The sequence below is a fragment of the Mesoplodon mirus genome (genome assembly GCF_964341445.2).
Source record: "Mesoplodon mirus genome assembly, chromosome: 1".
NCBI classification, from domain to species: domain Eukaryota; kingdom Metazoa; phylum Chordata; class Mammalia; order Artiodactyla; family Ziphiidae; genus Mesoplodon; species Mesoplodon mirus.
In genome coordinates this window covers 1,117,992-1,135,010 of record NC_138976.1, presented here as the reverse complement: position 1 = coordinate 1,135,010, position 17,019 = coordinate 1,117,992, and the positions used below count along the sequence as shown (strand labels likewise).

General features: G+C 61.0%; 1 protein-coding gene across 1 annotated transcript; it reads right to left on the bottom strand.

Annotated features, from left to right (window-relative positions):
• Positions 1–8,144: 8,144 nt before the first annotated feature.
• LOC309801972 (epididymal-specific lipocalin-6-like) lies at positions 8,145–15,771 on the bottom strand (the record flags this gene model as incomplete). Its single annotated transcript, XM_082617127.1, has 8 exons — positions 8,145–8,206; positions 8,829–8,958; positions 9,464–9,489; positions 9,797–9,898; positions 10,225–10,335; positions 10,850–10,920; positions 15,364–15,503; positions 15,682–15,771. 8 exons carry the CDS (start codon positions 15,769–15,771, stop codon positions 8,145–8,147), a joined length of 732 nt encoding a protein of 243 aa, XP_082473253.1.
• Between the last annotated feature and the right edge of the window lie 1,248 nt (positions 15,772–17,019).

The window sequence follows — 17,019 nt, the reverse complement described above, 5'->3', positions numbered from 1 at the left end:
CACAGGCACACACAGAGGGGGAGGGTGGGAAATGGGGCGCCACCTGCTAGAGTGGGAGGACTTTGTTCTTTCGTTAATTCTTAAATCCTTTAGAATTCATTATTTTACATTTATTGTCCTTGGAGTAAAAACCTTTAAAAAATAAAAATGAGGGCTTCCCTGGTGGCGCAGTGGTTGAGAGTCCGCCTGCCGATGCAGGGGACATGGGTTCGTGCCCCAGTCTGGGAAGATCCCACATGCCGCGGAGCAGCTGGGCCCGTGAGCCATGGCCGCTGAGCCTGTGCGTCCGGAGCCTGTGCTCCGCAACGGGAGAGGCCACAGCAGTGAGAGGCCCGCATACCGAAAAAAAAATAATAATAAAATAAAAATAAAAATAAAAATAAAAATGAAATAATGTACTTTACTCCATAGATGAGTGCTAGATAGCATACAACCCTCCAGGTCCTCCTGTCCTGTGTCACCTCGGCCTGTGGGTGGGCCGCCCCACGACGGCTCCCAGCGTCCCTGCCTCTGCCACACATGACTGTGTCATCCCTCCCCTGAGGGTGGATGGGCTTTGGGACCGGGTTCAAATGAATAGAATTGGGCAAAAGGGATGGGCGGTTGTTTCCAAGACTGGTTTATGAAAAGTCTGTGACTTTCTGCCTGGTTCGCGCCCTCCTGTGTTCATTCTCTCTCGCTGTCTCTGTCTCTCTGTCTCTGGTCCAATGTTCTAGAGAAGCAAGATCAGGTATTGACGAGCTGCCCTAAGAGGGTGCAGCGCAAAGACCCGACACGGGGTCCCGGCCCACAGACAGGAGAGATCCGAGCCCCCGTGCAAACTGATTCCCGCCAATAACCCGAGAATGATCTCAGAGACAGACCCCACCCTGACTGAGCCTCAGCTGAGACCACAGCCCAGCCTCCTGGGGGACCTCGGGGCAGAGGCTCCGAGCTGAGCTGAGCCTGCCTCCTGGTCACAGACACTGAGAGGGTCAGTGTCTGTCCTTGTAAGCTGTCGCGTGGCACAGACACCAGGACGTCCTTCCAGCCCGGGTCTGGCCCTGCCGCCCGCATCCCCCCACCTCCCCTCCCCTGCTCCCAGCTCTCTCCAGCCACACTGGCTCCTGTCTCGCCTGCTCTCCGGCCAAATTCTCTTCTGCCTCCGAGTCTCTGCACCTTTGAGCTCCCCCCACCCCCCCAGCGCACTGCTCACTGAGTGTGCAGGGCTCGCTGCTCTTGTCTTTCTGGTCCCAGCATCAATGTCACCAGGGAGCCTTTTAGACCCCCAGGGGCTCCTGGCCCTCCTTCCAGGACCCTGACTCATTTCCCTAGAGCACTTGCTCTTCTCTCTCACGTGGATTTGCTTTCCTGCTCTTGTCCATCTGCCCCTCCAGGCTGTGAGCTCCTGGAGGGCAGGGGCCACCTGTCATGTCAGCACTGCCCCCAGGCCTAACAGGGCCCCTGCTCAGGGTGAGTGCAGGGGGGACAGTAGCTGAATGATCTATAGAGGGTCTCAGAGCCCCCTCCCGCCTCTAAGCAGCTCCCACTGTGGGCCTGGAGGCTAACAATAAAAGGTGCCTGTTGGATCCGCGGCAGGGGGACGCCCAGAATGACCCCGGGTGTCCCTTCCCTGCTCCAGTTCCTCCATCCAGTAGAGTGCGCGCAGCCCGCCCCCCGGTGGTCAGCCCCGGAACTGCAGCCCCAGGCAGGAGACCAGAAAACTAACCACGGAACTTGTTGGGGGTCCTCAAGGCAGTGGTTCCACCAGGGCCGAGGGGGCAAAGGAGCAGGACCTGCCGGCTCCTGGGGGATGAGAGGGACCTCAGAGGCTCTCTTGCTCCCCTCCTTCCCTCCACTGTCCTGGTGTCCAGTTCACCCCGGAGGCCTCCTCATCCCAACCAGGGCAGTGACTCAACCCACTTCCAAATGAGGAACCCCAGGCGCCAACAAGAAGGGTCTTGTCCCTGGTCCCCGATGAGTGGTCCAGTCTCTGCCACCTTCTGCACCCCCAGGTCCCCAGTCCCCCAAGTCCCCGGATGCACCCTGCTCAGAAGGACCTCAGGGGGTAGAAAGCATTTTCCAAGGACTCAGAGCACAGTGGGTCAGGGATGGAGAACCAAGGCCAGCAGACTCTTCTGTAAGTTTATGAGACCCTAGGGATCACCCCGTCTGTGCACCCACTTTGCAGAGAAGTAAGCTGAGGCCTCCTCTCGTGCAGCCCCTCCAGAGTAGGGGTAGGTCTCATCCTAGTCCCTGGTGCCCAGAGTGGTGGACACAGGGCCCCAGACCCTGTCTTCTCCAGGCAGCTCTAGGGGTAGCCCAGGCCGGGAAGCCCCTGGGCACCCTGGAGACCCCCTGCCATCAGCCTGGCATCTCTCCCCTCCCCGTGCTATGGGACCAGGCATGTTGCTAGGGGGTCAATATCCCTGCCCTGTGGCAGAGCTGCCCCCAACCTCCTTCTCACCCCCTCACCTCCCCCATATGCACTCCGCTCTGACCCCCAGCAGGGCAGTCAGCGTGTGAGTGTGTGGTGTGTGTGCACACCTGTGCCCTTGTGGGGAGGCCCAGAGGGATGGGCTCCACATGGGAAGGGTGGGCAGGGGTCCCCCAGGATCTGAGGGACTCTAATCTCAGAGTAAACCCCACAGGAGGGTTGAGGCTGGCCGGGGATCAAATCTAGGACGTGGCTGTTAAAATGCAGACAGGCAACAAAACTCAATCCCCGCGCCGCAGTGAGACACGTCCTCAGGGTACAGACCAAATCAAGACTGGGGTGCGATGTTTTTGCTGGACCTCTGGAAGAATTAAGTTGCCAGGGAGGTCCTCGAGGTGCACACAAGGGCCTCTAGGATGCTCGAGGCTGAGAGCCCCCAAATTCTAATCCTCAAACCTGGAGAAAGAGGTACGTTTCCTAAGGGAACCTGGGTGCGGCCCTGGGCACCTGGAGTACATTGGAGTCAAATGTACAGAAAACCCTCCAAGTGTCAGAAGCCCCGCGTGGCTGAGATGGGGGTGCGGCTGCCGCGGGGCGACTTATCCAGGCAGGAGATGGGCTGAGCGCCTTGCACACATGGCATGTGTCCCGACGCCTCCTTCAGACGTGGCCGGAGCAAGTGAACACGTGAAACGGAAGCGTCTCAGAGGACAGAGACAAGAGATCAACACACTGGAGCCGCAGAGCCAGTGCTTCAGGGACACCCACCCCCAGAGGGGGCCGCCCCTCCTCCTTCCTGGATGGGAGTTCCCAGGCCGTCATCCACTCTTGGTCCACTGGGGATGCTGACCCCTGGGCTGGGGCCACTTCTTGTTTAGCTGGAAGGTCTGTGATGTAGCGGAGCCCCTGCAGGACGCAGACCACAAGGGTCCACTTTCCAGCACCCCAGTTACAGGAGACTCAGGGGACCTGAGACGCAAGGTGGGACGAAGACCCCTGATGTGAGCTGCTGTGGCCGAGAGTGAGGACCAGGCAGTGACTCAGGGGATGAGGCAAAGTGACGCTGTGCCCGTTCTGAGCCTTCAAAGGGCCCCTGTGCCTTCCCGGCCTGTGTGCCTCCATCACGGACACGAGACAAGCGCCACAGCTGAAGCACAAGGGGAGCAGAACCGGCCCAAACCGACCCACCTCCTGCCGACACAAAACTGCCCGAACACATGCAGCTGAGCTCCACAGCCGGGCCCAGCCTGCAGCAGCCAATCCCAAGCTGAGCCCCAGGCAGGGAAGCTAAATACACTTGTATGGGGGAATTCCCTGGTGGTCCCGTGGTTAGGACTCGGCACTTTCACTGCCCAAGTGAATCCCGGGTTCAATCCCTGGTTAGGGAACTAAGAGCTCACAAGCCATGCGGCGTGGCCAAAAAAATAAAATAATAAAAATACATTTGTGTGGCTGTTTGTTAAGCAGCAGGGGCTGACTGATTCAATCCTGTTGTTTTCTCCTTAGGTGAGCTCATCTGTGTGCAGCCTCCGTCACCAAATAAATATCAGTCACTCCAAAATATCTGTCTCCCACCTTGACCTCTGCTCTAGACGCCCACTCCCTCAGGACACCTGCATCCGGGCATCCCTGAGCTGCTCCAAGCTCAGCCCCGGCCCTGCACCCACGCCCTCCCCTCCATCTCCACCACTCTGGGCTTTTTCAGACTGTTTCCTCTTCCAGGGAGGGCCTGCTCCCTCTCAGCCTCACCATAACTTTCTCAACCCGCACCGCCTTTCATTTCTCAGCTCAAAGGTCACTTCCTCCAAGAAGCTCTCCCTGATCCCTCCTCCCGACCTGGAATGAGCCAGGCCTGCCGTGGTGCGCACTTGACACCTCTGGACGTATTCCTGAGGGTCTACGACTGTGTGCTTGGATGACTGAGTCAGCGTCCGCCTCTCCTAAAGAGAGAACCATGGCTGCCTGTGTGCCCACTGCTCTCTCCCCAGCAGCCAGCACGATGCCCGCGACATGCGTGTGGTGCGTATAAGCGCACGGCTTCCTGAGACAGTGTAGGGAGTCACGGGACGCGGAGGACGGTGGCAGAGACTCACTGCAGAGAAAGCACGTGGCACGTTACACGGGACCCGTGGTCTATTTTGCAGCAGAAAAGGCCCAGCCGCACCTTTTTTTGCCACGTAATCCAGAGGACACAGGCCGAAGGGGCCTGGCTTCGCATCCCCTGCCTGGTCAGCAAGTGCCCCTCACCCCATCCCTCAGTGATCGTAAAGGACCCTGCTGGGCTACAGCCACGGGCCCCGGGTTCCACACCATCAGAGGCCTGGGGTCCCCAGACCCCTCTCAACAACCAGTTGGATGTGAAGGCCTGCAATTTGGAACAACGCTCCTGCAGTCTAGGTGGACCACAAGTCGAGCCTCAAAGGGAAGAGCAGGTGGGTGGCAGCTCACTCTCACGGCAGGATGGTGTGTGCACAGGAAGCTGTGGGAGAAGAAAGAGGCAGTGAGGGGGTGGGGGGCTGGCCCCCCCGGGGGCCTCAGGCACCGCAGAGGGCAAAGCCGTGCAGCCCCGACCCCCAGCCACACGGCAGAGACGTGGCCAAGGCAGCATTTGTGCTCTGGGTGCCGTGGGCTCGCACACGTGGCCGTGCCTTCACGGTGGCTTCCGATCTTTAACAAGTGCCCTGGTCACCGCTCCACCTCTCCGTCCCCCACGGGAGTCAGCGCCCCAGCGGGACAGGCACGGGGCTGGGGGCGGTGCTGCCCGAGCCCGAGCGCTGGCGGCCGCACTTTACCATCTTTCAGGAGAACTGTCACACTGCGGGTGAGCTCCAAAGCCTCACACACATCCATGAACTTTCTCATACTCAGGAAGCTGGCTGTGCTCTGTCTGCCTGCAGTGGGGAAGTGGAGTCGCGGCATCAGCCATGTGAGGTTGCACCTGCCCCCCAGCACCGGAACGCCCGCAGGCTTTGGGACAGACAAGCAAGCTGCGTGCGCTCAGGGGCAGGTGGCCACTGGTGGGTGACAGGAAGTGTCGGCCAGGGCGGGTCCCCAGAGAGCCTTGGGAGGTGGGGTCACCACGCAGGGTCACCACGCAGGGCCCTCTAGTTCCTTCTGGCCAGTCTGGCCGCTGCCCCTCCCGCTGCATCCCTGGACGGGCCCACCCCAACGGAGACGCCCCAGGACCCCCTCCCACCCTCTCTGTACCACCCACCCAACCCGGGGCAGAACCTCTTCCTGGTTCACCTCCTGCCCCCCAGTCCTACTGTCAGCCTGGGGGCCTCTGCATCCACATGGACAGCCCGCCCCTCCCGGCCTCTGGCTTTCTGACCCCCCCTGCAATGGCCTCCCCACTCGTCCCTGTGGGTACCTCCCAGACCCTCCCGCATGGTCTCCACGCAAAGGGTCCCGCGCTCTGCCCTCCCTCCCTCCTTCCCTCCGCTCACATCCTCGGCCAGCCTTACCTCCCCACTTCACCCCTCCTGCCAGGCCACACCCCATGGGCCGTGACTGGCCACTGTGGGCTACGTGTGTGTGTCCCCAACGGGGTGGTCATAGGAGGCCTTGGGAGGTGATCGGGGTGGCTGAGGTCGTGAGCGTGGGGCCCTCATGATGGAATCTGTGCCCTTACCAGAAGAGGATGAGACCAGAGCACCGCCCCAACCCCTGTGTGAGGACACAGCGAGAAGGCGGCCGTTTGCAAACCACCAGGCCCCACAGGCTGGCACCCTGGACTGAGGGGTGCGTGCCCATCGTGTGGCCACTGGTCTGGGTGTCTGTCACGACGCCCGCTCAGCCCCCACTCTCTGCCCCGCACGCCAGGCCACTGGACTCACTGAGGAGCAGCAGGGTCTTGGTGGTCCGGCCCGCCCGGCCCAGGCGCAGGTAGACCACGCTGTCCTTGTAGTCAGTGGTCAGCACATGGAAGCCCGCCACCCCCTTCACTGGACGGGAAGAGAAGCACAGAGTCGCCTGCTCGCGCCTGGACGGTGGGCCCCGACCCCCGACCCCTTCCGCCTGCACGGCGGGAGTGTCTGGAAGGGCTGCAGAGTCCCCTCCACCCAGGCCCCTGGGCACACGCCTGCCACGTCGGCTCTGGGCCACGGTGGCCTGACCACGTGTCCTGGGTGTTCATCCCCACCGGCCCATGTTCTGGGGGGAGGACAGCTGGGGCCAGTGTGGTCGGTAGCCCAACCCTGGGTCCCGGTGGCCAGGAAGCCCTGGACACCCCTCCCCCTGCTCTCCCGAGGGCCCAGCAGTTACGCACAGGTGTTCCTGAACACAGCCCTCTTCCTGTCTTTCCGCAGGATCAGTGAGTGTGCCTGGCACCCCTGTGACCTGGGGGAAGGTAGGCTGTGAGCTCGGGGCCAGGGAGCCCCTTCTGGGCTCTGCTGCCCTGGGACTTTCCAGCGTGGACCCGGGCCGGTCCCACAGCTCAGGGGAAATACTCCAAACACCCTCTGCCCGCTGAGCCCCTGGGGGACTGTGGGAGCCTCTCCCAAAAGCAGCCGTTTGAGTTTTAGGGGCAGAGAGTGATGGGTATTGGGGTTTCGGGGACAGTCCTTGTGGGATTTCCAGACTGACCCACGGGCCTGGTCCCCGCCCCCACCCCCCGGCTCCCTTTCCCCTCCCTGGGCTCAGGCGTTTGCAAAGGATGTGCTGGGACCCGTGCGCTGGTCCACTCACCGGTTAAAGACGAGGACCAGCTTCAGCTGGTCCCTTTTGTGAACCTTCACTATGGACGCCCCCAGCTTCCTCTTGTCTCCGCCCGGCAGCAGCCCCGGCGTGTCAGAGGCAATGGCTAGGATGTACCAGAACCCTGAAAACTGAGGAGGGGGTGCTGGGAGCACGGGGTCTGGGCTGCCGCACGGGCTTGGCCCCCAGCCCAGGTCCCAGAGAACCCACAGGACAGGTGGCCCGAGCCTGAGGCCCAGGGCACGTCCAGCACCCACAGGCTGGCACGGCCCCTGCCTCGGGGCCCCCGCTGCCACCCCAGGCTGAGGATGCAGATGCCCGGCTGCTCTAGGGCCCGAGGCGGCACCAGGCAGGGCCCTGGGCACCGGGTGTCAGAGCTTCCTGCCCACGTGGGCCTCGTGGGGGCCCCTTCCCCCCCAGCTGGCCCCCGCACCCCGTCCCACTGCTCTCCCTGCAGCAAAGCCCCTCCCAGACGCCCCCCGTCTGCTCAGCCTGTGCCCATGGCCGCCCCCACAGGAACCTTCCACCCGGCCAGCGGCCTCACTATTCCAGGACGTGTCCTGCTCGTGCTGCCTCCCCTCTGCCCACCTGGCACCTCCGGGCCACCTCAGGCTGCGCCTGTCTGGGGGCCTCTGCTACGGCCCCTCCTCGGGGCTCCTGGCATGTGGCCCACGGCCGTCAGCTGAGTTTTGAAGCCCCAGCCTGCCCCCAAAAGAGGCCGTCGGCTGCCCCACGGGGCCAAGAGAAGCCTGTGCCGGAGCCCCCTGAAAGCCCGTCCAGCGGATTCTGGCGGCTCTGCCAAGATGTCCAGGGACCCCTCTTCCTGCGGCCCCTGCCCACCCTGGCCCTGGCGCCCGGCCGGTGGGCTAGGGGCACGAGACTCACCTTGCCCCAGTTGAGGTTGTGGGACTCCCTGGGGAGCTGCTCCTGCGCCGGGGACCCCCCAGGCAGCCCTGGCACCAGGACCAGCACAGGCAACAGCCAGCCTGGCCCCATCCTGGCCCTCCTCCCAGCTGCCCGCTGGACGCCACGCTTAAATGTCCCAGCCCACCAGCCCTGAGTGGGTGTCCAGCCAGCCTGCAGCTGCGAGCCAGCCTGGTGGGCCAATAGGGGGTAGGGAGCTTGGGGCCCTCCCTCCCCGCATGGAGGGCCAGCCCTACCCTTGGCCCTCGGAGCGCCACAGCTGCTGTCCCGGGATGCCCCAAAGATGGAGACCATGATGTTCCCCAGGTCAGCTTCTGGGCCTCCGGTCACCACATGTCCCCTAGAGCCATTGCACCTGGCAGGAAGGCTCCTGGGCCTCCTGTCCTAGCCCCCCAGGGAGAGAGGCAAAGGTCGGAACGTGTCATTGAGTCACTTCACAGGGACGAAAAGTGAAGGACGTGAAGACGGGGCTCAGATGGTGCCGGCGCTGACGCGGGGGCTGCCGTCTCGATGCCCTTAGAAGCTACCGACGTGTTTGCATATGTGCTCATGCGTGTGTTTGAAGAGCGTGGCAGCGTGTGTGCACCTGACCTCACCTCAAGTGAGAGGCAGTCCCCACCCTGCTCCCAGCCCACCTCCCCTGACGGCTTGTGCTCTGCCAGGACTTCAGGACACAGGAGGGCCGACAGGCTCGAGCCCTCTGGGGTCCCTGACCCACCCCCCATCCAAGAGCTCCAGCCAGGAAAAGCCAATCTTTCACACCCTGGGCATCCCAGCCCAGCGCCCTGCCCACACTTCATCCAGATCACATGGTCTTCCTCCAAATTGAGCGGACCAGCCTCCTGCCTGCCCAGGGCCACCGTGAGCCCGGTGGGAGGAGCAGCTGCCTCCAGCCCAGCTCCCACCTCCGGGCCAGAGGGACGCTGGGGAGAGACAGGGCTGCAGGCCCGCACTCTCGTCCCCAGGCTGGCTCTGTGCTCAGCCCTTGACAAGCCCACCCCGCCCATCCTCCTCTCCCTGCAGCCACCCGGCCCCGAGGAGGCAGCTCCCTGTCGGCTCTTCTGTCTGCTCTCAGCCCAGGGCCCTGCTTGGACACAGGCGAGAGGCATGGCACAGGTTTGTGGAACCGCTTTATTTGAATCTGCGTCGAGAGCCCCTGGGAGCAGCCGGCCCAAAGCCCAGCACCCGGGAGGCTGAGCAGGGAGGGTAGCGTCTGGCCAGCCTCCTCCGGTCCCCTGGGGGCTGCAGCATTCACTGAAAACCAAGAGGAACATTGGGGGACCCCGGGCTCGCCCAGAGAAGCATTGGCTCCCCCAAGCCCCCAGCCCTGCACGGCGGTGGTAGAGCCACTGGGATGGAGGGGCCCCCAGGGCCCCCAGACTCCTCCCACCACACAGGAGCTCAGGGACGCTGGGGAAGGCCGCTTACCTGGAAGACCTTGCGTGCACAGGTGACTGGGGGAGGAAAGCGAGACGGCGGTGAGGACGGGGCGGGTCTCCCTGCCCAGCCGGGCGCCTGAGACAGACTGTGGCCGCTAGCACCCGGGGCCCTGCCGGCCCCTGCACACAGCCCCCCACCCCCAAGACGGGGGCCATCCCCACAGGTCTGACTTTGGGCGGGGACTAGGTGACTCCTTGAAGACCCCGAGCCCTGCCTGACTCCCTGAGGCCTGGAGGGTCCCCAAGCGCAGCGGAAGCCAGCAAATGGCCCCACGGTCCGTGCCCCTCAGCACACGGTGGCGTCAGGTACGGTGACACTCACGGTCCTTCTGCAGCTTGGCCTGCTGTTGGGACAAGAAGCCCAGGCCCTCGCTCCACTTGGTGAAGAGGTCCATGGCCTCCTGGCTGGCCAGCTCCGTCCGGCCTGCAGGGGAGGTGCCCCCTGAGAGCCGGGCTGGGGGATGGGGGCGGGCAGGGGGTCCGCAGCAGGAACCAGACAGATGCCTGGGACCCTGCGCTCTTCTGAACCCAAGGCCCTTTATCACGTGCAGCTCCCACCCCGTCCCTCCCTCCAGGCAGGGTCACGTCTCCCACAGAGGACAAGTGCAGGGAGGGGGCGACAGGGAAGGAAGGCTCGGGGCCCCGGTGGGAATTTCACGCAGGGATGAGTGATGGAGCGGAGCGGCCGCCAGCCCGCTGGGCTCTTTCAAGGCCTGGACCAGCACGGCAGGGACCCGCGGCCGTACTCACTGTACAGCTCCACGGTGCTGAAGGCCTCGTCCTGGAGCTCCAGCTGTGTGAGCACTATGGCATAGTCCCTGAAGTTGGTGCCCAGCACCCGGTACTCCAGCACACCCAGGGCTAGGAGACAGGTGCCGCCGGGGTGGGGTCAGACCTCGTAGGGGGCCCCCCAGCAGGCCGAGAGCTGCCCAGCTCCGTCCCTCTGGTCCCTGACCCCCACCCGGCTCCGGCACACAGAGGCTTGCAGTGGCTGATGGACAGCAGGTGAGTCCCAGCTCATCTTGGGGCGCCCTCCCGCAATCCTGTCCCCGCGGGGTAAGAGTGCCAGCTGCCCCCCGCCCCCGCACACCACAGCGGGAGGCCTGGGGTCCCAGCCGAGTCTGCCCGACGCCGTCGGGTCCTCTGTCCTCAGGACTGGCGCCAAGCCTCTGACAAAGTGAGGACCTTTCACTTCCCGGGGGAGAACGCCACTGAAGCCTGGGGTGGAGTCGCCCCCTCCCCATCCCTTCCTGCATGCTGACCCTGCCTGCAGGGGCAGGGGGCCCAGGGCTGCCAGGGGCAGACCCCGGCCCCGATGACGGTCAGGGAAATGGAGCCTGCCCGGAATCCGGACCACCGTGGCCGGCATCCTTACAGGGATTCCCGAAAACCCATCTGGAATTTTGTTTCACCAGTTCCACAGCATGCAGGTGGCATCTCTCCAGCCTGGAAAAGAAAAGGATCTGTCATCACCCAGGGTCCGTATGCAGGACAAGAGAAGACAGGTTTGGCCACCCAGACCCGGCCAGGGGCCAGCGTGGCTGCAGAGGGGATTCCGCCCCCCTACTCGGTGGCCCAAGTTACCCAGAAACCCTGCTCTTGACCGAAACGAACCCGTCAGGGAAACGGGCCGGCTCGGCACCTGCAGAATGCGAATCTGCCCCGTCACCTCCCCAGAGACCCACTCTGCCAGAACCGCACGGAGAAAACTTAGAAGTTTTGTATCGCTGCTGGGGGCACAAAGGGAGCGTGAGACAAACAGGGGGTCTTCAGTTTTGTGTTGTTTTGTTTTTGTTGTTGTTAATTAATTAATGTATTTGTTTTTTAAATTTCTGGCTGCGTTGGGTCTTCGTTGCTGCATGCAGGCTTTCTCTAGTTGCGTCAAGTGGGGGCTACTCTTCGTTGCGGCGCGCAGGCTTCTCACTGCGGTGGCTTCTCTTGTTGCCGAGCACGGGCTCTAGGCGTGCGGGCTTCAGTAGTTGTGGCACACAGGCTCAGTAGTTGTGGCTTGTGGGCTCTAGAGCGCAGGCTCAGTAGTTGTGGCGCACGGGCTTAGTTGCTCTGTGGCATGTGGGCTCTTCCCGGACCAGGACTCGATCCGTGTCTCCTGCATTGGCAGGTGGATTCTTAACCACTGCACCACCAGGGAAGCCCCAGGTCTGCAGTTTTGGATAAAGAGACTCAACACCAAAAGGGGCCAAATTCCCTAAGCCGCCAGTCCGCAAAATGAGCAGACCCACTTCTGTAAGTGCAGCAAGACCACCTCACGGCCCAGTTCCATGCAAGACACAGGAATAGCAAGGAAAAACCTAAAAGGAAGTGTAACCAGAAAAAACAAGCCAGTAAACTGACAAGGCGTATTGTGGGGCCCCAAGAGGGAAAACAATGGGACTTGGCACAGGAATAGACAAATCAAAGGAACAGAATAGAAAGCCCGAAAATAAAGCAAAAAGCAGAGGAGGTTAGCGTGAGACAAAGTGCATCTCAGTCAGTGGAGGAAGAGGGACCCCTGGGTGAGTGGAGCTGGGCAACTGGGCCCTTCAGCGACGGTCACAGCTCGCGCATCCCCAGGCTCAGCTCCGAGCAGGTCAGAGATCAGAGGCCCTCTTAGCTCCAGGGAGACAGAAAGGCTTCTGAACATGAAACCCAGAAGCCCTGAAAGAAGTCAGGTGTTTACACCTGCACAAAAACGAAAAGAGCCCTTCCTATCAACAGCTCCTCGGTGGTATAAGAAAAATGACAAAATGGGAAATATATTTGCATCTAACTCTATCGCAGACAGTGGCTAAAATCCCTAATACTTAAGGGTTCTTGCAGGTCAATAAAAACCCACCAGAGGGAAAAATATGCAAAAGATATGAACAGATGTTGGGCTGGGAAGGAAACACAGAAGGAACAGGTACCGAGACGTCTCACTCCCTCGTGATCAGAGAAAGAATCAAAAACTAACGTGGGGCAGTTTGTCGCCTATCAGAGCACAGAGGGAGCAAATGCCCCATGCTGGCACCAGCTCGGGGGACCCGCCTCGTGTGACATGAAGCAACCTCGCCAGAAGGACAGACGTACTTCGGCTCCTAGGGATTTATCCCTCTGAGGCCAGTTCACCAGGGTCCACGCCCCAAAGTGTGTTTCCAGTTGCAAAAGACTGGAGACCACTGTCTGCCCATCAGCAGAGCCCTGGAAGACAGCCCGGTAGAGTATTACCCAGCTATAAAAAATAGTTCTTCAAAAAATGTCACATAGAGTTACCATATGACCCAACAATCCCACACCTGGGTGTGTCCCCAAAAGAGTTGAAAGCAGGATCTCAAAGAGATATTTGCACACCCGTGTTCACAGCAGTGTTATTCACAGTAGCCAAAAGCTGGAAGCAACCCAAGTGTCCACTGACAGATGAATGGGAACAAGATGTGGTCCATCCATACGACGGAATATTACTCAGCCTTAAAAAAGAAGAAAATCCCGACACAGGCTGCAAACTGGATGAACCTGGAGTCCGTTATGTTTCATGAAATAAGTCAGATGCAGGACAAATGTAGGACTCCCCCCAGATGAGGCCCTAGAGAAGTCAAATCCACAGGAAGTAGGTGGTAGGGCCTGGGGCTGGGGGAGGGGAGGAGAAGTGAGTATTTAGTGGGGACAGAGCTTCAGTTTAGGAAGATGAGAAAGTCCTGGAGGGACTTCCCTGGTGGCCCAGTGGTTAAGAATCTACCTCTCAATGCAGGGTACACGGGTTCGATCCCTGGTCGGAGAACTAAGATCCCACATGCTACCGTGCAACTAAGCCCACAGGCCTCAATGAAAAGTCCCGTGTGCCGCAACAAAGACCTGACGCAGCCAAAAATAAATTAATTAATTAAAAAAAAAAAGAAAGTCCTGGTGATGGTTGCACAACGATGTGAATGGACTTAATGCCCCTGAACTCTACACTTAAAATGGTAAATTTTATGTTATGTTTATTTTACCACAGTCTTTTAAAACTTTAATAAAGACAAAAGAGAATAAAATTTTAAATGTTTCAAAAGAGGGCAGATTCCCCGGTGGCGCAGTGGTTAAGAATCCACCTGCCAATGCAGGGGACACAGATTTGAGCCCTGATCCGGGAAGATCCCACATGCCACGGAGCAACTAAGCCCGTGCACCACAACTACTGAGCCTGCGCTCTAGAGCCCGAGAGCCACAACTACGGAGCCTGCGAACCACAAGTACTGAAGCCCGCGCACCTAGAGCCCATGCTCTGCCACAAGAGAAGCCACCACAGTGAGAAGCCTGTGCACTGCAACGAAGACCCAACGCAGCCAAAAATAAAATAAATGAAATAAATAAATTTATTTTAAAAAAAAAGAGGGGAGAGACCCCGGGGACTGACGCGGAACGGTATTTGGCCCTCGTGTTTAAATGACACGTGTGTGCTTGCATGTGCCTGAAGGCCCTTGAGGAGCTGCAGCAGATCAAAACCGTGGGCCACCTGTGGGGAGGGGGCCACTGGCTGAGGTGGGGGAGGAAAGACCCCTGTTTTCCACCCCTGGGGATTCTGATTTTTCTTTTGGCTGTGCCACGTGGCTTACAAAATCTTAGTTCCCCAACCAGGGATCGAACCCATGCCCTCGGCAGTGAAAGCGCCGAGTGCCAACCACTGGACCGCCAGGGAATTCCCAGGGCACTCTGATTTTTTGAAGCACGCAAATGTGTTTCCTGTTCAAAATCCGGCAAATGAAGTTCACATTAAATAACAAAATGAAACGGCTGCTTGCCTGTCCTGTAAGCCCTGGTCTGAGTTTGAGTCCTGCAGACGGGCTGGCCGAGGTCCTCAGACAGAGGCACCTTGACAGGGCTCAGAGCAAGGCCACTCACCAACCACAACCGCAAGCAGGTGCCAGAAAGAGCGTCAGAGACCCCCCTCCCCTGCAATTGCCGTGGTCCTCTCCCCGTCCACGGCTGTTCCACAGGGCCCAGCGCTCTCCAGAGGCCAGGTTTCCATATTCAGATGTTTTCCCACCAGCCTCATCAGGACTCACGGAGCCATGTGGCTTTGGGGCTGCCACCCACGCCACGTGTGACCCCGTGTTCACCCAACACAGAGGGGCCCCCACCCCAGCACAGACCTCCTCTGTCCTTGCTCGTCCTCGGCCAGGCTGGCCCAGGTGGACGGCAGCCCTGCCATCTCCTGAAGGGAGTGAGGGTGCCTCGGGGAGCAGGGGAGAAAGTTTTCCTCTAAGGCCGGGGTCTGCGTGGCTGGTCAGGCCGTGTGACAGTCCAGATTCAGGGTGGGAATGCCCGTGGTGCACCACCAGCTGATGACTGCCTGGCCTTCCCCACGTGAAAGGTGGGGATGCTAGAACGACACCTCCCCCAGCACGCCATGCCCCCCGCCCCCTGCCTGGCTCCCCCCAGGCGTCCCAGGCAGCAAGGTCCCCCAACAGCACAACCCCTCCTTCCAGCATCCCTTGCCCCAAGGTGTGCGTGGGGTCTGCTCCACTGGCCAAAATCAGCCAAGGCTCAGCCTGACACCACAAGTCCTGTCTGATAAATGACCTCAGTGACCACATCTTCTGGAGGATTCATTTTCCGAGAGAACCAGGGGCTCGAAGCCACAGATGCACGGACCCACCTTAAGTAGCAGCTCAGGAGGACCTTAAGCAAAGAAGGGGCCTCTCCCGCTGACCAGAGACCCTGCCAAGCTAACCAAGGTCGTGGAACAGCAGGCGGGGAGGTCAGAAGCTGTGCCCGGCCCCGGTGGAGAAGGCGTGAGTCCCACCCAGGGGCGCCCCAGCCAGGAGTCCAGGGATGCAGACCCCAGACGCCAGGCAGAGGGTGGCGCTCAGAGCAGAGCCCAGCACGGAGGGAGGTGAGGGTGGGGCCCGCCGTCCAGACCCCAGCCCCACGCACCAGTGCCGGGAGGACAGCATCTTCAGGGTGTTCTCTGGCGTGAGGGTCACCACGACCCCCTCGATGTTCTTTGTGTCCTTCTCCACCACAAAGTCCTTCTCCCCCGAGGCCATGGCGAGAATGTACCAGGACCCCAGGAGCTGATGGAGGAGGACTGGGTGAGGGGGCCTGTCCCTCCAGCCCTGGCCCATCCTCTTGATCTGGGGGCCCTGGCGCAGGCTAGCCCATCCACCCACAGCCCCCGTGGTCTGGGCTGGCCCTGGGGAACCCAGAGGCCGTGCGGCCCCAAGGCATGTGCTGGCACAAGAGGGCTGTCACCTGCCGAGGATCCAGCCTCCCCAGCCACGCGGCCCGGGCCCCGGGCACCAAGACCAAAGCCAGAAGGGCGGCCAGCAGCACACCCCTCATCCTCGCAGAGGTCTGCACACCAGCACACCTGCGCGGGGACCCAGGGGTGAGCGAGCCCTCCAGCCCCTGGAAGCCTGTTTATATGGCTCTGAATGTACTGCTGTGGGCGGCCGCTAACCGCCGGGACACCATCCTGGCCTCTCTTCTCACAAGATGGCAAAAGTACCGGGGCGGGGGTTGGGGTGGGGGAATTAATCCTCCAGACATGCCTGAGAGTGGGCCGTGGGCCCTGGGGAGCGTGTGCGAAGCCCCTCCTACGTAGACACATTCGTGCCATCCCCGCTTCTCTCACTTGGAAGGTTCCAGAACGAGCATCCAGCCCTCAGCTGCACCATCCCCTCCCCTCCCCTCCCCTCCTCTCCGGGGAGCCAACAGTCTCCGGCTCAGTCTGGGCAGGCCAGGGACCCTGCCCTTGAACCCAGGCCAAGGTCATGTCTGAGGAGAGGGGCAAGAACAAGCAGCCCCTCCAGAAGCTGCAGCTGTGCCTATCTTTTGTTTTCATCCTTACAAGTACAGGAAGTCCCCGAGCAGCTTTTTGGAAAGCTCCCACCTCCTCCCGGCCCAGCAGCCCTCCGGCCCCATCATGGCAACACCCAGCGGAACACCCTGTTCCTTCCGCCCGCCGCTCCCCTGTCTGGACCTGCCCACTCTCTGGCAGCCTCACCCTGCTGCCTCCTACGCCTGCTCACCGTAACCCTGGCCAGGCCCCCAAGGCCTCATGGGAGCTCTCCCTGGGCCTGGGCTGCTGCCCTGGGTCATCGGAGACCCTGCCTGGGAGTGCAGGGCATGGGGCTCGGCAGGATCTGTCTGAGGCCCCGAAACCCGGGCGGAAGTAACTGGGAAGATGCCTCGCTGGGGTGGGGGACCCCGCACGCCGCAGCTCCCAGACCCCTCTGCTGGTTGGCTCCCAGGGGTGCTGTGGACACAGAACAGGCAGGGTTTGGAAGGTGAGGACAGATGAAGCCATCTGTCCTGCCGGGCCTTCCCAGGAGGGACCTCGGCCAAGCCAGCACCCCAGCCCTGCTTGGGAGATGAGCCCTGCAGGAAAGGGAATGAAAGTAAGCCCGCCCCACACAGACTTGCAGCTAAGCCTTGCCCTGCTTCGGGGCCCAGAGAGCCTCAAGCCTGAGCTTGGATGGGGGTGGTCCCTGACCACCAGCCTCCCAGATGCCTGACGGAAGAAAATGACAATAAAAGACAAAAACATCATCCCGACCTTCACATTAACCCTGTTCGTTATCTTTTCAA